The 21,272-nt window shown below is 35.1% G+C and overlaps 1 protein-coding gene across 1 annotated transcript in view; it reads right to left on the bottom strand.

Annotated features, from left to right (window-relative positions):
• Window positions 1-1,089: 1,089 nt before the first annotated feature.
• Window positions 1,090-21,272, bottom strand: part of Zranb3 (zinc finger RANBP2-type containing 3) — a 231,218-nt gene continuing 211,035 nt past the window's right edge. The window contains exons 15-21 of the mRNA XM_076866057.1: window positions 19,835-19,926; window positions 15,855-15,956; window positions 14,390-14,532; window positions 7,352-7,462; window positions 5,930-6,320; window positions 2,609-2,740; window positions 1,090-1,372 (exon numbers count right to left, since the gene is read on the bottom strand). Of these exons, the coding sequence (XP_076722172.1) occupies window positions 1,274-1,372; window positions 2,609-2,740; window positions 5,930-6,320; window positions 7,352-7,462; window positions 14,390-14,532; window positions 15,855-15,956; window positions 19,835-19,926 (1,070 nt within the window). The 3' untranslated portion in view covers window positions 1,090-1,273. The remainder of the gene's footprint in view (window positions 1,373-2,608; window positions 2,741-5,929; window positions 6,321-7,351; window positions 7,463-14,389; window positions 14,533-15,854; window positions 15,957-19,834; window positions 19,927-21,272) is intronic.

Here is a 21,272-nt window from a genome sequence, read left to right as displayed (position 1 = left end):
TAAAATTGGTAAATGCTAAAATAATGATGTTTATATCCAAGTGGTTATTTACAAACAGGTGCTTTTTGGGAATGTAATGCTTCCTTGAACCTGTAGTTTGTGTAGTTCTAACTTGTTCCTCTTACAATTATGATATATAGTGGGATTAAAGGCCCTGGGTTTGTTTCATTATCACTGTTTCTAACGTCAATTACATTTTAATATTATCATTATATTTTTAAATACATATAACCATCCAATTATGCTTTAATATAAAGTGTTTTATAATTATTCTTTTTAAAAGATATACCAGAAACATACTTTTAATAATACAGATTTAAAAAACCAAAAATGAGAATCAAGAATCAAAGGGTATTTGACAATAATTTAGTTGTACATGCTAAAAATAAAAGCAACAACAACAAAAAACCTTAAAAAATTAGGCTTAAGGGGCATTTATGTTTTCAGTTGTTTATTAGTTTTAACAGTTACCCAGAATACCCAAATAATCCACAAACATTGTTAAACACGATTAGCTTATTTTTAAAAGTTATCTTTTTAATAAAGATGACTGTCTGAGAGATAAAGCAAAAATGGTAAAGCCAAAATATATTCCTTAGCCCTATTTTGGAGGCATTTAATGAATAAGTCTCTTTTGCATACTAAGTAGATTGGTCATGCTTGGCTCAGAATTCCTAAATTATGATGGTTTACCTCTGAAATTGTCTTTTATTGTTTTGCAGTATTCCATTTACACCTATTTATGGTTCAGAACCAACAGTAGTCAAGAAGAGCATTTTTCAGGTAATTAAAAGTATACTTTTTAAACACTTATCTATGTTAAATACAGTGATTAAGGCATATTGCAGGAGAAACAAAAGCTAGCAAAATCTTGGTGAAACATAATTGAGAAATAAAGTCATATAATACCATGGAAATATTTAGCATTATATTTAAGTTTCTGGTTAAGTACTTTCACAAAGTATTTAACACTAAAAGTATTTTAGCACAAAACCAGAATTTAAATTCTTGATTTATGTTCTAAAATTTTCACTCTGAAAATATCAGACAGACATAAATTTTTTTAAATCAAATTCTTCCACATGTGGAGTTGGGGATGTGACTCAGGTGGTAGCATGCTCGCCTGGCATGCATGAGGCACTGGGTTTGATCCTCAGCACCACATAAAAATAAAGATAATTGCGTCCACCTAAAAGAACTAAAAAGTAAATATTAAAAAAAAAATTCTTCCACATGTAGACAATTTGTCATCCATTCATGTATTTTTTCTACTTTACTTCTTTACCAAAAATCGTGTTATATCTGATCCATGTTTTGATGCTAGAGATTGTCTTCTCATCTGGCTTCTTTCCTTGGCTTGTTTAGCAGTTTTCTAAAAGGAAACAAATGTAAGTGCACATATTAGCAAAAAAGCATTGGCTACAGAAGCTCAAAAACTGTATTTTTAGTCTAGATGAAATCTACATTGCCCCTATACCCAGTGCTTAGCCATTAGGGATTGTTCCAAACCACAAAGCAGAGTACCTCAGCAGCTCTGACTAGCGCTCTGAGTCTTAGCTTTACCAGGATCTGATAAGGAGTGGGCCTTCCCACTTCCTATTCTCAGGTCCCAGAAGCCATTCCCAACTCAACAGATAACCCAATGTAGAAAATAAAATAAGCCAGACCACAACTCGATTCTTCTGCTAATCTCACAAATAAAATATTTATGAGACTCTGAAAAAATAATTACAGAACAGGTTACATTTTCTTTGGCTATTTCTTGATTCTCTTACAGGTTTTGAATTTGCTATTAATTTGTACAGCTGAGAAATCAGATGACATTTTTCCCAATTGAAGTTCATGTACCCAGATAGAAAGGATGAAAGAAAAGAAGGTTAAAAATAAAAACAAAAACAAAACCTGCCTGTGTGATATGATCCCATTTATATAAAAATTATGAAGAAATTGTGGAATCTAAAATATTAAAAAAAGGATGAAAAGAGTTCATTTATGAACACTGGCAAAAGATCCAAATGGTTCTAAAAACCATAAATATAATTGGTTATTTTGTGGGACTGTGTGTTAAGAATTCATCCTGGTAGATAACAATACTATACCATCCCCTACACCGCCATTTTAAGTAACAGGTTGTACAAAGATGTACCTAGTATAATGGGTTTCATACTTAAACTAGCGGTATAATATCTTTCATGTTGAGCTGAGTTAGTCCTAGAGACAATTTATGAATTTTCTTCAATATTTTAGGACATTCTTAAGTCATATGCAAATATGTTTCACTGCCCTAATTCACAAAACTTTCAGTTTTGGGGTCTGGTTCTCTTCAAGACTGTAAATAAATAAGTTGTATTCATGTTTTTCTAGATAGTGGTGACATGTCTTGGTCCTAAAATGAATTAAGAGGGAAGCTGCTTCTGTTGCATCTGTGACTGAAAACTTATATAGGCCTCAAGAAGAAGGGCAAGTGTCCAGTGATAAAAGGAAAAAAATGCATCTTGGACCCTAGAGCAGGGGTATAGACTTATCCACATAATCACCTACACCTGTTTGCATATTTTCTTTTGGATTTCCTAGGATGGAGTCAAAGCTGCTTGTGAGCTCCACTGACCTCTTTGTGACAGACGGTGCAGAGAGTCTGCAGGTTATTTAGGGTGCACTGTCCCCCTCCCTTGTACACTGGCTTGATGTGATCCACCTGCCAGAAATGTCCTTCCTTCGGGTTTCTTATTATTTCATTTAGCTGCAATAAAACACAAGATCAGCAATTTTGAACATACACTGTAGGAACTGTTGGTTTTTGCATTGTGTAATCATGTTTATATAGCGGAATCATGGGGAAAATACATTAGCGTAGTTTTTTATAGCTTTTATTGTGAGTTGACAAAAACCCTCTTGGTTAACAATTTGAAAGCAATAAAATGTGTTTCTGAAAAAAGTTTTTTCCTCTTATCTAATCCATTTTGGAAACTTATAAGCAAGTATAAAATACCAAGACTCCTGACAGATTTGTCTTTTCTGTACCTTTTAGTTTATATATTCACTACACCAAAAGTGAGAAGAGACTGGAAATTAAAAACTCCTTAATATTACTGACTCAAATAATCTTTAATAGTTCACCTAAATGCATTAGTTACTATATCAATGGCAGTTTCATATTAATAGCTTTCACCCTTACTTTTATGTTATTCACCAGAAAACTTCCATGGACTGAATTAAATTTTTAGAACCTCTAAACTTGCATATTTGAAATAAACAAAGATGTCCCCTTAAAACAGTCACTGTGTAGGCCAGTCCATATATGAACACTTAATATTTAACCAGTGATGACCTACATTAAAAAATGGGATGTGTTTAACATTGTACTTGAGTTAGTAAAACCAACTTACTCTATGGCAGTGCAGTTTTTAAACATCACCATGACAAGTATGACAATTGTTTTAATTTTCTTGGTCTTGGACAAGGAAGATAGTATAATTAACTTCATGACTGCTGGTGATGGGAACACAAGATTATTTCTAAAGCACTCTGAAGAAAGCAAGTCAGATCCTCCAAAGGCACAATGACCTGATCGATAATGCTGACCTGTGAGGAGCCCCAAGAGGCAGCATTTGGAACAGTAAACTTTGTCCAGATGACCTTTGTTTTCCTTGCTTTACTTTCTCTTCTGTACAGAACTTCCCAACTTATGTTAGAAGATACATAATGATTTTTGTTTTCACTGGTATTCTTAGAAGCAACCACAAGTGGCAGTCTTGTACATGAAGCAAATGTCATATTCTTTGGGAAAAAAAAAAAATCTCCTTTGGTTTTGCCTTTTGTAACCAATTCTTTCTGAGTAGCTTTTACTCTGACAGACTTGAAAATTCAAAAGGGGCCTCTTAATTTTTTCCTAGCAACTGGCAAATCACTTGGCGTTACTCTTCAATATCCAAAATTCATCTTTTGAAAAAAATCACTCCCTTTCTAACTGGTCTTCCCCAATCTGAGCACCTATGCTCCTCATCTTTACAGCATTTTTGTTAAGATGTCTACCATATTAGTTCTGCCTTTCTAGACAGTTGCTTTCAAATGGCCTTAGTGATTTCACTGGATATCTTCTGGAAGCTTTACATTGACACCGTGGACAGTAAGTAGAGGCTGGCTGATATCCCTGGAATGGGTACAATATGTCCCTCATTGGTTAGACCAAAGGATCTTTCAAGAACTCTAGATGTCATTAGAGAAATAGTGTATTTCTCTAGCTCTCAAAGACACTAATTTATCTTTATAGAAATGATTATTAGTTCTATTATAATTTGGTAATATTAGGTAAATAAAATAAATAATTTGTCTAGCTGTCAGGAATTCATCCAATACTTTAGTAGGCAAATAGTGACTCAGGAGTATTCCTTTTAAATTAAGCACACTACAAAATTACACATTTTACTTTAGTCTGAAATTTAGAATTGTCAAGCAACAAGATCAGAAATCAAACTGAGTTTTGAAAATCAAAATGAATATTGATGATAGTGTGCTACAAACAATATTTTGTCATAAACTGCTTTATCAAAAATACTTTATTTCTTTGGTACTAGGGATTTAACCCAGGGACACTTTACAAATGAACCACATTCCCAGCCCTTTTTATTTTGAGACATTTTGAGACAGGCTTTCACTTAGTGGCTGATGGCCTTGCTGTTGCTGAGGCTGGCCTCAAAGTTGCAATACTTGTGTCTCAGTCTTTTGAGTAGCTGGGATTACAGGTGTGTGCCATTGCGCCTGGCTTAAAAGTACATTTCACAATGGAATGAATATACATAAATGTATGTTACATATGTAAATGCATATATAATATGGCCTCCTCATTGTCATTTTGTGTTATCCACTTGCCTCTTGTCATTCAATATTAACATTATGAAAATGTGGAACTCCTAGACCTTAGGTGCCTCTGGATGCAATGAATCACCTGTTAAGATCTTTTCCCAAAAGTAACTGAATTAGAATCTAATCAAGTCTCTAGATTTTATAAACAACATTCAGAAAATTGGGGGGATATAAGAGCATATGAAACACCTCCATGAGAACAGAGGGAGACAAATCCAGAATGTAGGAAATCTTACAGGCAAATGATCCAGTTTCTTTTTTGTTTTTGTGTTGCAATACTGGGGTTGAATCCAGGGGTGCTCTACCACTGAGTTATATTCCAGGATCTTTTTATTTTTCATTTTGAGACAGGGCCTTGCTAAATTGCTGAGGCTGGCTTTGATTGTGGCAATCCTCCTGCCTTATTCTCTTGGGTCACTGGGATTATAGGCATGTGTCACCATGCTCAGCAAATGATCAAGTTTCTTCAATATAAGAAAAAGGATGGGATGCTCTCATAGATTAAATGGAGCATAAAAGACATAACAACAACAACAACGAAAACAATAGATGGGCCACATTTTGATCCTAATGTGAATAAAGCAACTATAGAAAGACATTTCTTAGGCGATCTAGGAAACCAAACATAAACTTTCTATAGTTAAGGAATTGTAATTGTGTCAGGTGTTGGGATTGTATTAAAAAAAGAAGAGTGGGAGGGAGAGAGAAAAAGAGAGGGGAAGGAAAAAAGAGAAAGGGGGAAAGAAGAGAAAGGAAGAAAGGGAGAAAAGGAAAGAGGAAGGTCGGTACCTGTGAGATACACAATGAAAATAACAAACTGTTATCTGGAATTTGCCTTAGAATATTTCAGAAAAAAAAAAGTAGTAGTAGTAAGGCAAGAAAGAAATGGCAAATATGGATAAAACCATTAAAGCTAAATGATGGGAACATAAGTTCATTATTCTTTTTACTTTTGAATATATACTTGAAAATGCCCATGTTAAAAAGTTAAAAAAAAAATAAAGTTAACGAGTCAATAGTCATCACTCAGTACAAAGATACTTTCTGTTACTTGATTACAATTTACCTGTTCCAATGAGAGCTTTGAGGTCCAGGTGGCATCCAGAAGATTCTTCCTGTGGCTTAAAGGTGCATCTCTCAGACATAAAAAGAGTTCTTGTGCATTCACATTACATAGCTGACACACACCATGTTCAATTTCAAATACTTTGGCTCGTATATAACTGTTATCAGATCGAATCCAAAATTCTTCCTGACATTTCAGAGAGCAAAACCGTGAATCCCAAGCATTTGCTTTACACTCTTGCTTAGTTTGGAAAGTGGGATGCTGACAGTGAAGGCAAAGAGGATTTCCTTCATTATCCACAGCTTGCAAATAGCCTTTGGCTATACTGAGATCAGCTGGTGCTGTGGAGGGATTTGGAAGTGGGACACAGGATCCATCTTCAAGAAGGTTTCTATAATTGGACAAAACATTGAATAGGTAACCAACAAATGTATATACCAAAGTTATTGCTTCAAATAAAGGCTTTTAGTTTTTACATTGATAAGTAGTAATACAGGGTCCACACATTTTGTGATTTAGTGTGGAGATGAAATAGCTGTAGTCAGCTCTCTATATGACATGCCAAGCAAAGAAGAGTGGTGTATTACAAAAATTGATTTGATATATGCTGCCTCTCTTGAGAATTAGATGCTTCTATGTTAAACAAATGGACTTTGAAACATCTGGAGAAGATGGAAAATAAGAAGTTAAGAAATGCTTCTTTAGGCTGAGAAAGAACAGGCTAATGAGAAACACCAACTAAAGTTCAGTGGCTACCCTGCTATCTAACTATGTTGGGTCACATACCTCATTAGGCCAAAGAGGTCATACTAACACTTGTCTAGTATCTGCTGGCTTACAAGATGTAGTGAATTTTTATAACCATAAAATGATGGAGTGATGTAGCTGATAGTGCTGATAGGAATTAGAACAAAAGGCTTGCTAAATATCATGTCTCCTATGGGAAAGCTTAGAGTAGATCAAATTAAAATTAGAAATGAAACATGATGGGACATATCTCAATTTATTAGAAACAAAGGAAAGGCACAGTACTTGATTGTGTTGCAGAGTCCTACACTGTGAAGTAACAATAATTGCTTTGCTTATTTTGCATGTTGGTCATTGGAAGGTTAAAAAGCTAAGCTTTTTAAGGTTGAAAGACATCAAGATTGAGGGGTAGAACCCAGTTTTGACCTCATGTCTCCTGGCATCTTCCATCCAGGTCTGAGACAGGCTACTTAGGCCAATTGGTGTCAGAGTTCTTCCTTGTCTCTAATCCTAAGATAATGAATTCATTGCTTCATAGTGTTTTTAGAAGGACTAAAGAGCTACTAAAATGTGAAAGCTCTTTGTAACCTCTAAAGTGACCACACAAAGGTGGGGTATTATTACAAAAATTAATGTATAAATTTAAGGTACTATTCTTAGTACTTATGTACTTACTTTGTGGAATAGATGCACGGCCCAGACTTCTTTGTGATCAGACGGACATGGCCCCCATCATTCTTCATCTTGTCCATCGAGGCTATAGCAACATCTTCTTTGGTTATATATCTAGAACAATTACATGTTAAGTAGATTTCCCATCCCTCACATAAAGGTTTCTCTATTTCATGTTCATGATGCCCCTTACAAAAGCAGTAGGAGCAAAAGCAAGATACAATTCTATTTTTGTGTTAATACTAGAATTAGGAAATGTAGTGTTCACCCTTTACATTGACCATTATGTGGGAAAAACATCTCTCTTCCAGATTCATTTTCTCAAGAATCATTTTTCTAAGAAATTCAAGAGTCATTCAGTGCCTTTTGGATCAATTTTCAAAATTTATGGGCTGGGGATGTGGCTCAAGCGGTAGCGCGCTTGCCTGGCATGCGTGCGGCTTGGGTTCCGTCCTCAGCACCACATAGAAAGAAAGATGTTGTGTCCGCCGAAAACTAAAAAAAATAAGTATTAAAATTCTCTCTCTCTCTCATCTCTCTCTTAAAAAAAAAAAAAAAAGAAGTGGGTGTGAGGATAAGAAATGACCAAATACATGCATATCTGACAGCCTAAAGAAAACTGCTTGCCAGGCTGTGCAGAAACTTTCCAAGTGCATTTTTTTACCTCCCTCTTGACCCTCTCTTCAAGGCTTCCCCAAATCTTACTTTATCAGTGTTTTGGGTAACGTGATTTTTTTTGTGTGTATGTGTGTGGTGCTGGGGATTAAACCCAGTGCATTCAAGGCAAGCACTCTACCAACTGAGCTACATTCCTAGCCTCGTGTTTTTTTTTTTTTTTTAAGTTAACCAAGTTTTATCACATTTCCTACAATCTCAAGGTTATTCCCATTAGTATTAGCTCATACAAGGTTTATGGAAACTTTACTGAAACAAAGCCAGTAATGTGGGATTCAGAACTTTATTACACAGCACTGTCAATACGACACAATAGTTTAGGGACTGAAAGTAAAGAGGAAAGTAATTCTAATTAAAGGTCATGAGGGAATTTAAGTAGGTGAAATACAATTACCCAATTAATTCCTCCTAATTAGCTTGGCCCAGTTTCTCTGTAGTTTGCACCTATTTTTTGTAGATTTCTAGAAAATTAAATTAAATATGAATTTCTTTATATTTGAGTAGATCTTCATTTGGCAGTTTAACAATAAAATTAAAGTTAAATCACAATGGAATTGTGCAGTTATAGGTAATATTTTAGAAATCTGTCTTTATTTTATTAAGGATGATTTAATGATAAACAGATTTCCCTTTTCCTATAAACTATTTTATTTATTTTTGATTAGGTGATACATGGGCATAGTTTCAAACTTAAAAGGCATACAGCAGTTTACATGGTAAACAGTGAGTTTTCCTCTCATTTCTATCCCAGAATTCACCCTGTTGTCAGTTTTTGGTAAGTTTTTTGGAAACAGTTAATTTTTTCTGTGTATATGTGTGTACCTTTTATTTATTTTTGCATTTATATTGACCTATAATCATATACTATAAAATTTGCTCAATTAAAAGCTTACAACTTATTAATATATTCACAAGGTTGTGACACCATCACTGATTGTAGAACATTTTCATCCAGTTTCCCACTTCTGAAACTTATGTCCACGAGCACTCCCTCCCCATTACACTTTTTAGTTTTAGAAATCAATGATAGTATACTGTAGACACTAATCTTCACCTTGCTCTTTTTGCCTCAATCTTACACCTCAGAGATCTTTATGTATCAGTACATACAGAGTTGCTCTATTTTTTAAAATTTTTTTAGTTGTAGGTGGACACAATACTTTTATTTATTTATTTTTATGTGGTGCTGAGGATGGAACCCAGTGTTTCTCATACATGTGAGGCAAGCGCTCTATCACTGAGCTGCAGCCCTAGCCCTGCTCTATTCTTTTTAATGGTTCCATGTTGGCCAATTATTTGGATAAACCATTATATCTAGTGGGCTCTTAGTAATTTTCAGTTTTTGTTATCACAACAATGTGTGTATATGTATGTGTGTGTATGTTTTATACACATAAAGTATATAAAATAATTCTCCACAATAAAATTCCTGGGTTAAACGTCTTGGGTATTTTTAAGGCTGTACCAGTGCACATCTCCATCAGCAACAAAAGGAAGTTTTCTCACACTTTCACTAGTGCAACCATGTCACTTAAAAAATCTCTGCCAATAGTAATAGGTATCTCCTTATGACTTTAAATGTGTGTATCTTTTATAAGAGTACAGGTATCTTTCCACATGTTTGCATTTCCACTTGTATGTGTTTCTTAAAGCATAAGAAGTTAAATCACAGTGAATTATTTGAGCTCTTTAACTTGACATTTTAGTTCCTATATTTCCTCAACATCCCCTCATTTTTTTCCCAATCCTTTTATTCCCTTGACAAGAGTTCTTTGCTAAAATTTTTCTGTGGATTTTAAATGTACTCAAAAACTTTCCTAGCTTTGAGGGGCAATAGAATATTAAGCCTTGCCTCAGGTATTATTCAATGTTAAAAAGATTAGAAACCTAATTCAGTAACTTTAAAAGATGCTGAGAAATCTGGCCAGAGATTTAGGAACCAAAAATAACCTCTTTCTTTTGTATAAAACGTTTAAGCTTTAAGCGTAAGTTTTTGGAAACCATAAGAAACAGATCAATAGACCCAAAAGAAGGAAGCTGACAATGTTTCAAGTTGCCAATATTTAATTTTCCATTAATGTTTGCTAGGAAGTCCATGTAAATATTCCAACTTGTCAATTTTTGCAAATAGGGCAGAAAGAATGTCATCAATTAAATTAATTCCTGAATAAGGATGAGAGTGGAATATGACAATCTTTTACAAGAAAATTGTGCACTGGAAAGTGGTCCACACTAATGGATAGAGTCCTGGGTTCTGGGTTGCTGACCTGTATTACAGATCACTTATAGGTAGAGGATAAATAGTTGGCATTCTAATAATAACTGCTCTCCCACTAAATCATACCTATCTCTGGAACAACAATGGCTGGTGGCTTTGGCTTCCATTCACATCTAAGAGTGAGTCATCCAGAAGCTACCTCAGCTTGGTTGAGGCCTGCAAATTAGTGGAATCATAGAAGAATAATCTTGGAGACCTAACCATAGCTTTTGGGGGAATTTCCAAACTCAGTACCTACCTTTTTTTTTTTTTTTATAAAGTCACTTAATATTTTAAAGAGATGAATCCTCCTCCTTGCTGCCTAGGAAGTAAAATGTGGTTGCTGGTATTCTTGAAGCTAAGTGAAGAAATGGGTCTAAGGGGTTTCATTTTTCTATTTATTTATTTATAAATGACAGCGGAATGCACTACAATTCTTATTACACATATAGAGCATAATTTTTCATATCTCTGGTTATATACATAGTATGGTTTCATTTTTCAGTATAATGTTTCTCTCCTTATCTCCAAGTCTGGAGGCTCTCTAGTTTGGTTTCTCTAGAAAGTAATGAGAGAGATAAGAGATCCAGGGTCTAATTGCTCCTCATACAGACTTTCTGTTGTTCAGCCCTATCTTTCATACCTGCTTTCTGAGATATATGATTATTCCAAAATACTGAGACTTACTGAGGTTCTGCTATAAGAATCAGAGTTCTCCTGATTGTACTCCCCTCTGCAGGTGTATACATTTCATTGTGGGGGTAGCATTTTGTGGCTCTGCTAAGTTGGTTTCCCTGGAGGCCTCCCTCTTTGCATTTCTTTATTCAGACACCAAGGGCTCTAGATACATATCCTTAATAGCTCTCTTTATTCTTTTTCCTCCATTCCCATTGCTAATGCCTTAATAGAGAGCCTCATCAGGAGTCTTTTAATTTTGGGTGGCAGATAAAATTCTGTTGTTTTCATTACTAGCTACATCCCCAGACCTTCTCATTATTAAATTTTGAGATAGGATCTTATTAAGTTGTCCAGGCTGGCCTCAAATTTTCAATCCTCCTGTCTCAGCCTACCCAGTTGTTAGAATTACAAATATGTATGCTGCCCATGCCCGGCTTCTAAGAGAATTTTTAAGATTTTATATTTAGGAAATTTTTAAGATTTCTATTCTCAGGATATTCAATAAATTAATCTAGGTAATGCTATAAAGGGATTTGGCAGATATAATTAAGGTTTCTAATCTGCTGATTTTTAAGACTGGGAGATTACTAGGTGGACTCAATATAATCACTGGAAGTCTTAAAAGCAGAAGATGAGGACAGATTCCAAGCAGAGAACAATGTGGCACTCTGTTGATGGCCCTGATATGCAGAGGCTCATGTGGTAGGACCAGAGAGAGTCTTCTATGAGCTGATGGTGACAACCAGCTGACAGCCTGGATGGAACTGGAACTCAGTCCTACAAATACAGGGAACTGAGTTCTACCAACAATCTGAATAAGCTGGGAAATGGGTTCTTATCCAAGCCTAATAATTAGAGTCCATGTGGTCAATACCCTGATTTTAGCCTAAAATTCAGAGCAGAAAAATCAGCAAGAGTCAACTTGGACTTCTGACTTATTTTAGAACTGTGAGATAAAAAATATGTGTTTAATTTTTTTTGTTTGTAGATGGACACAAAACCTTTATTTTATTTATTTATTTTTATGTGGTGCTGAGGATTGAACCCAATGCCTTACACATGCTAGGTAAGCATTCTACCACTGAGCCATAACCATAGCCCCAAATTTGTGTTGTTTTAAGATGCTGAATTTGTGGTAATTTGTTATGGTAGTAATAGAAAATAAATGTTTCTTGTTTTCTCACTTCAAGTCTTGCCCTTTTCAATCTAATCTCCTAACTGCTGCCAGAGTGAGTTCTTACAGATACAAACCTAATGATTTCATCTGATGCTTGCTACTACAAGATACAGCTTAAACATCATCTATATTTAATTTTATAAACGCCACTTATAAAATGTGGTGGGTCTGAGCTTTGTTTATATTGATTTTATGAGTTCATATTTCCTTTTACACATGATCAGTCATCTCTCTCAGCTAGTATTTTAAGTGGTCATCCATATCTGATAAAGAAACAATATAGCACATTTAGAAATGGTTGGAGTGGGCTGTAAATTCAATTATGAAGGGAATTACAATCATGTAGAAAGAGAAGATCAATTACAAAAATGAGAAAAGTGGAGAGGATTGGAAGAAATATTGAAAAAAATAAAATAGGAATGTTTTTTGACATTAAGTGTGCGTATGTGTATACCTTTGTAGGTTGGCATGTATGTACATATATGTACAATGTATACACATACATTTCATTTGTATTTGTTATATAAAGTATGGGAAAATTCAACTAGTACAGAAGAGTTTAGATACGAAGCCAAAACTGACAACTTATGGATAAACCCAACCATTCAGAGGGTTTTATTTGGCTTAGAAAGTATTTTATTTTTAAATCTGAACTTGAGTGATTTTAGATGGGTTATGCACTTTCCAATTTGCCATCATCTCAGCCCCAACCTCATCCTTTTCTAGTTTTAAACCTGACCTCATTTATTCATTCAGGTTCTTGTTTTGCTTTTAGTCATGAATTTGTAATTCTGGCATAAAACATAAAGTGACTCTCACCTTCACAAACTACCTGACTTTATGCCCTAAAGAAAGATTTCTCAACAGTAGCACTATAGGCATTCTAAGACAGAAAATTCTTTGGGGACATAGACCTATTTACAGAAAGATTTTCATGAGCATCTTGGAACTGTACCCACAAGATAATCCCTAGTTGCACTCTCTAGTCATGACAATTGAAAGTGTCTCCACAGATTGCAACCCTGGGGCGGGGGGCAAAATTGCCTCCAGTTGAGAACCACTGTTCTAGAAAAACCTCTAGTGAGTTTCTAAGGTGTCCTTCCAGAGAATTTCCAGGTCAAAACTGGCAAGTAGATGTTTGTATTTCTATCATTACTTTAATACTTATTTTTATTCTTAACAACTTATCTTAAGTATCATTCCTTGTTCTGACATATAGATGTACCTGATGCTATGCACTGAAACAGTTAAAGACATTTTCACTGAATGGTGCTATCTTTATTTATTCATCCACACCCCATACCATTGATTTTTTTTTTTCATCTGTAAAGTGATGGAATGTAAGGATAGGAATATGTTACAGGTGTATAGAGACAGCAAGAAATGAAGGGCTTTCTCTGCTATTGCTACTGTTTGGTTTATTGTTCTGTAATCTCTTCCAAAGTGCAGAGAGCACTGATTTCCTGATAATCCTTGCTTCATGCTAAGAAAAGAATATAAAGAATCTGGATTTCAGATCACACCAAAAGATATTTGAGTGAGACAAAGATTATTGTGATGTCATGAAAGGAAAGTAGATGTACAAAGGATTAGAAAGGGTCCTGTAATGATAAAGGCAAATGATAACAAATGTGTGACAGCTAACCTTTTTATTTCAATTCCAATCATGGTAGTTAACCTTCCGTTACTTTGAAAGTGATGGTATTTCAAATAAAACCAGCTCCCCTAATGCATGACACCTGCAATTCATGCCACATGAGTGCAAGGCAAAAGAGATAGGGTCCAAGATCATGCTGATGTTCTAAGAGTGATTGTCTTCCTGTCGTTAAAAGGCTTAGCAGGTCACAGGTTGCACTAACCTATGACTCTGGCCTCTCGATTGATGAGTGGGACCCACGATGAGCTAGATCTGGACAATCTGATGTTTTTTTTTTTTTTAAATACATTTTTTAGTTGTAAGTGAACACAATACCTTTATTTTATTTTTATGTAGTGGTGAGGGCTGAACCCAGTGCCTCACGCATACTAGGCAAGCACTCTACCACTGAGCCACAACTCCAGCCCCCAACCTGATCTTTTCCAGTGAATTTTAGCAAATTCATTAAATATCTAATTATGTTGCTAGATTTTATGTATAGACTTTTCTTAACTCATCAAGATTTCATTAGTGATTACATAAGATGTCACAGACCTCTTATAGAAATAACTATGACAAATAATACAATATAAAAGAAAAAAGGGAAAGAACTCATACCGTTTGGTACTATTTAGTTTGTTTTGTTGCTTTGTGATCTCTTCCAAAGCAAGGATGGGGCTGCAAAATAACTGCCCACTTTTTCTTATTATCCTTTGCTTCATGGAAGTTAGACTATTCCATTCTCGAACAAACCGCAAAATCTGGCAGAAAAATGAAATAATTTTAAAAGAGTTAGCAGCTCACTGGTCATCTTCCTTTCAGAATAAGGCTGTTAACAACATGAGAAAATTGATGTCTTGTTACATCCCTGAAACAGGCTTTTGAGTTCCATAATTTAAGGCTTGGTTTAATACAGTTTTTATACGTTTATTGTAAACTATTATGACTAGCACACCTGGTGTATGTCATTAACATACACAGGAATCAACAATGATAATGTGCTCACTGAGAAGAATCTAGAAGCACATACTCTAGCAGCAGCCAAGGCAAAATTGGTCTTATGGACAGTAGGTCTTGCAGTGGTGGCAAAAAAATTGATTCTATCTAAAAGATGCTATCATATAGTATCCAAGAATCATTTTGTATCTGATGATTTGAGTTGCTATGGGGAAAAAAAGTCATAAAATCTGGAACATTTTTATCAGCATTGCTCTTACTTATTACTCAATCATACATAACTAGTTATTTTTTTGTAGGGGGAATTTGAGAGTCAGGATTATATATTATCAAGAAAATAGCTTGTTGCTTCCTTTTCCTTTATAAGAGGTGTAACTGACCACTGGGTTATGCTTCATTTCCATTCAAAGGGTTTAAAAAAATCACTATTTCCCTGTTTAAAAAAATAGTAATAAAGGTAGATTGCATGCTGGGTCAGTCTTACAACATGCTGACCATTAGCGTGAAGGCAAATCAGTCACAAACAAGCAAAAGACCTCCCTGGCAGTTACCTGGCTTGGAGCTGCATGCTGGTGCTTCTGACAATGAATCAAGAGTTGCGCCATGTGGGGGCTGGGGTTGTGGCTCAGTGGTAGAGCACTTGCCTAGCACATGTGAGGCACTGGGTTTGATCCTTAGCACCACATTTAAAAAAAAAAAAAAGTATCATGTTCATCTACAACTAAAAAATATTAAAAAAAAAAAGAGTTGCCCAATGTGTGATTATTCCTGCTCTCAAAATTTGTCATTGTTAGACTTAACTTTAAAAGATAAAATGTGATTTTGACAGATACAAATATCACAGTTGCTAATCCTGTGAATGAGAAATTAAATGATGCGAGGATGATTCTATCTACAGAAACAGCAGCTCTAGGTGTGATTGCTCGCCAAGGAAACAGATTTCACATTTATTCTTAGCACAGGGCAATTAATAGACACTGCCTGGATTGATAAAAAATGCAACCAGCAATTTGATTCTGCAATAGGTCATGAAGCACTATTTTACTAAACTCAAAATGACTGCTAAAATTCCTAAAAATTTTGCATTTAAAACTAATATAACTATTTTATTTAAAACTGTTCTTACCAGTGAGCGATTCTGTTTCAGTTGAAAACTTGCTGGTAAGTCTTCCCAAAGGTCTAATTTTATATCCAAAGGAATGAAATTACAGTTCATCTGTTTTCCATCCTAATTATAGATTAGGAAGACATTATTAATCCATTTTTATTATAGATGCTAGAAAATAATTAATTATGGTGTAGTATGTCTAAACTCCTAAAAGATTACTTGGTGGCACATTCAAGAGTCTACTCCACATGGCTCCTTAGAAGAATGGGAAGGTGAGAGTGTGTGTCCACACTGCCCACACCTAGCCTAGGCCTGCTGCCTTCAGCTAGGGATGCTGTGCTTATTGCCCTGTCTTACTCTTCTCTTTTGTCTAATCTTGGAAATATATATCAAAACAATAAAATTTGTACATTGTCAGTTGACTCAGAACAATATCACTTCCTTGAAGTCAACAGTAGTGCAACACTTTTTAATTCACAAATAAACTTATTTACAATCATTGGAAAATATGTCTCATATTAAAGAAGGGTACTAAGAAATAATCTAAAAAGCCTTCCCCAGATGGGTTGATATATCTATCTATTGTTACAGGAATGAGAAAGTAGACAGAGAAATTCTAGAGAAATTATTAAAACATTTGCTTCCCTAAAGCAATGTTGCAGTGTTGGTTCATGAGGACTGAGTCAATGGCACTACCCAGAGAATAAGTGGACCTGAATTCAGAGTCCAATAATCAGTTGCACAATATGCTGAAATTTTAAGGTTAAAAAGTAACCAGGTACAGGGTATAGTCAATTTAACATAAATAGAAGTTATTTCTTTTTTAAAGGGGAAGAAGAGTGTCTTATACAAAAATCTATTATATCAATAACAGTTGAGGTCATATTCTAAATCTCTTAGCCAAAAAGAAATGTTACAGCTCCCACAATCACTTTGGGAAAAAACAAAGATAAGTACTTACTTCTTAAAAATTTAGTTACATAATTGCAATTTGTAAGTCTAGACAGGTAATTTTAATATATAAGTCTAAATTCACATATGTAGTACACAATTCTAAATCCCAGATTTGGGATTATGAATGAAATGAACACAATTGGCACAGAATGCTAAATATCTGTTACCAATCTGTCTTTTAAGGGGTATACTCTTAGGTAGGGAACTAGGGTTTTAAGTCAAATTTCTACTGGTAGATGTTACTTTATTTTTTCTAAGGTAAAAAGGAAAGGTATCATTTCAAACAACTGTAGCTGTGAAAAGACGTGTTAGCATTTTATTTGCACAGTGTCTCATGTTTAGAAAATTATAGCAATTTAATAACTTAAAAAATATCTTTATTTATTTTTATGTGATGCTGAGGATCAAACCCAGTGCCTCACATATGCAAGGCAAGTGCCCTACCACTAAGCTACAGCCCCAGCCCTAATGATACATTTTAAGGACATGTAAGTACCTAAAAGAGTCACAAAAATATATTTGAGATTACTGACAGAAATGCCAAGAAGGTGAAGTAGGCCAAGCTACACAAGCTAAATGGCAGAGTGAAACTATCACTGCAGCTTGGTTGATAGCAGGCACAGTCTAGCCTCTACCAGGAATTTTAATTACTCTCCCTGTCTCCACTCCAAAGAGAAAAAAACAGTGATCAGATTGTCCAGGAAGCTGAGCTTTCACTGTAATAGAATAAAATGTTTAAAGAATTTAAGGGCTTCTAAATTCCTGGGGTGCTCTGACTGGTTGGCTGCCTGTTGGCTTCTCTATCTTCAAGATCTCCTGGGAATCACATCTGTTCCTCTCACATGATGCTCTGAGAGGCACAGCTTAGAGCTCCTGATCACAAGGGATGGGGGTAGCTTAGAAACTTAAATATGTCTGAAAAGGAACAGAGGAGTCCTTGATACTCCCCTGCCAAGCTCACCACTTCTAGACGATCCACAGGGTGGGCCTGGGTCCATGCTTACATGAGGAACACTGACTACTACCTAGGTTGGTTCTTGGTGTCTCTGCCTGTCTATCTATCTGACTATCTATCTGTATTTGGTTTAGTAGAAAAACTGTAACTGAAAGTTTGGTTAAACACCAACATAAGTTATCATTTAAAAAGCTTTTTTTCAACAGAATGGACCATGGCTTAAAAAATTTATGAGTAGTATTATTTTTAAAAATATTTTTAAATTGTTGATAGACCTTTATTTAATTTATTTATTTATTGGAATAAAGATGTTTGTAATATTCATGCTATTGGAGGCCATGTATGACTCAATATAAAATACTATATTAGAGAAGTTTATAATTCATTCTGTCTTCTGCTTCATAGGCAATATGGTGTAGAAGTTATAAAAAATTTACTTTTTTTTTTTTTTTAGTTGTCAACAGATCTTTATTTTATTTATTTATATGTGGTGCTGAGAATTGAACCCAGTGCCTCATACAGGCCAGGCAAGTGTGCTACTGCTGAGCCCCAGCCCCAGCCCATGAATATTATTTTAATTTACAAGGATTAGAAATTTGAAATTGTAGAACTAATAAAAGTATCTAAAATCTCTGTGAATTTTTCCTCAAATATGGACAAAGATTCCCATGTGGTCTCCAAGACACAAGTGTAGTTGTGTCCAGAGGGGGTCCACAAAGACACAAGTGTAGTTGTAATAAAAGTAGGATATTATTTGCCTTTTAAACTCTCATTATATCATTATCAGATGGTGAAGTTTCCCAGCAGCTACCAAGATATAGTACAACAAAACAAATGCAGAGGCAGATATAAGAATACCATTATTTTTTATTGAGACTTTAGAGAGAACTGCCAACAATGAAAAAAGTACCTCTTTTCTCAATATTTTTCTGTTTTGGAAAATATAAATTATTTTTCATAAAACATGTTACTTATATAAATATATAAAAAATTTTAAAAAGTAATAATACTCATAACTTTTTAAAGTCATGGTCCATTCTGTTGAAAGAAAGCTTTTTAAATGATAACTTACGTTGGTGCTAACCAAACTTTCAGTTTAAGTTTTTCTGGGTTTACTGTCATTACTTTTAAATGGATTAATAAATGAATATTTTTAAGCATCTTCATTTCAATTTTTTTTTGGAGGCAATTAGGAAGACCCTATTGCAAAATGAGAAATGAAAAGGACTGGGGATATAGTTCAGTAGTAAAGCACCATGGGTTCAATGCCCAGTACCAAAATAAATAAATAAAAGAATCTCCATTCAACTTTCAGAATGCAGTTACCTGCCAGCCTCCAGCTGCTTCACCTTTGGGATCCACTATAGTGTTAGAGCTAAGGCTGCCTCCCCTTTCTTTTCTAATTAGAGCATTATAATTACACCTAGTAGTTGGGTTCATTTTGACAAAATCATACATGCAAGGAATTTGATTTTCATTTTTATTTTGAATACAGTAAATATCAATGCAAACAAAAGCTCTTTGGAGTCCCTCAACAAATTTAAGGAGTACAAAGGAGTCAGAAACCAAAACATTTGAGTGCCACTAATATAGGCTATGGCAGGAATCTGAACAATCATATACAAAAGTTTCCACCTTTATTTTGTATGGAGAAGTGAGTTAGGCTTCTGTAAAGAAGTAGTTGCTTTGGCTGCTTCAAATGATCTGTGCAGGAATAAACTTATTCAGAGTTCAAGAGGATTGGACAATGGGCTAGGTTTTTGATAGTACTTAGCTCATTTTATCCTTGAAACAAATCCCCTCCACAGTTTATAGATGAGGAAATTGAAGCACAGAGCAGTTAAGTGTCCAAGATGACAGTAAAAGATTTGAACTGAGACAGCCTTATCCCAAAGTAAATGCTCTTAGTGACTAATTTTGCCTTTGATTTGTCTTTAGATTTAACACAGGAATTTGATAACTATCTTTAAGGAGAAAAAAACCCACTAGCTGCCTACCTTATTGTAAATAAAATTAAATATCTTCATTGAAAAATTAAAAAAGGAAGCCATTTTTATGTTTCAAGCTACAGATTCTGCATGATGCTTACCTTAGTATAGAGGTGAATCCGGTCAGTATTCTTACTTGCACAAAACATTAAGGTATCATATACTGGCAGAATGTCTGAACTCTTCAACTGCTCTAATAAAGACAATGAAAGAAAATCTTAAGGCTTGTCTGCCCTCTACCTAAAATAGTTTTAAAAAACAAAACAACAACAACAACAACAAAAAAACCCCAGCGGTCCGCCGGCGTGGTAGACAATAAGATAACAAATACCCCAATCAACAAATGGGCCAAGGACCTGAACAGACACTTCTCAGAGGAAGACATACAATCAATCAACAAGTACATGAAAAAATGCTCACCATCTCTAGCAGTCAGAGAAATGCAAATCAAAACCACCCTAAGATACCATCTCACTCCAGTAAGATTGGCAGCCATTATGAAGTCAAACAACAACAAGTGCTGGTGAGGATGTGGGGAAAAGGGTACACTTGTACATTGCTGGTGGGACTGCAAATTGGTGCGGCCAATTTGGAAAGCAGTATGGAGATTTCTTGGAAAGCTGGGAATGGAACCACCATTTGACCCAGCTATTCCCCTTCTCGGTCTATTCCCTAAAGACCTAAAAAGAGCATACTAAAGGGACAATGCTACATCGATGTTCATAGCAGCACAATTCACAATAGCAAGACTGTGGAACCAACCTAGATGCCCTTCAATAGATGAATGGATAAAAAAAAATGTGGCATTTATACACAATGGAGTATTACTCTGCATTAAAAAATGACAAAATCATAGAATTTGCAGGGAAATGGACGGCATTAGAGCAGATTATGCTAAGTGAAGGTAGTCAATCCCTAAAAAACAAATGCCAAATGTCTTCTTTGATATAAGGAGAGTAACTAAGAACAGAGTAGGGACGAAGAGCATGAGAAGAAGATTAATATTAAACAGGGATGAGAGGTGGGAGGGAAAGGGAGAGAGAAGGGAAACTGCATGGAAAGGGAAGGAGACCCTCAGGGTTTTACAAAATTACATACAAGAGGTAGCGAGGAGAAAGGGAAAAATAATACAAGGGGGAGAAATGAATTACAGTAGATGGGGTAGAGAGAGAAGAGGGGAGGGGAGGAGAGGGGAGGGGAGCGGGGATAGTAGAGGACAGGAAAGGCAGCAGAATACAACAGACACTAGTATGGCAATAGGTAAATCAATGGATGTGTAACCGATGTGATTCTGCAATCTGTATACGGGGTAAAAATGGGAGTTCATAACCCACTTGAATCAAAGTGTGAAATATGATATATCAAGAACTATGTAATGTTTTGAACAACCAACAATAAAAATTAAAAAAAACCTTTTACAGGGCAGAATGATGAAATAGCCTATATTAAAAATATCAACATATTTTACAAAGAACTTGTTTGCAGGCTTGAAATAAAACTCCCAAGGTAAGTCATCCAAACATTAGCATCTGTGGTAAC

Source organism: Callospermophilus lateralis, chromosome 9, assembly GCF_048772815.1.
Source record: "Callospermophilus lateralis isolate mCalLat2 chromosome 9, mCalLat2.hap1, whole genome shotgun sequence".
Lineage (NCBI taxonomy): Eukaryota > Metazoa > Chordata > Mammalia > Rodentia > Sciuridae > Callospermophilus > Callospermophilus lateralis.
The sequence above is the reverse complement of the archived record's forward strand: the minus strand, read 5'-3'. Positions and strand labels throughout refer to the sequence as shown.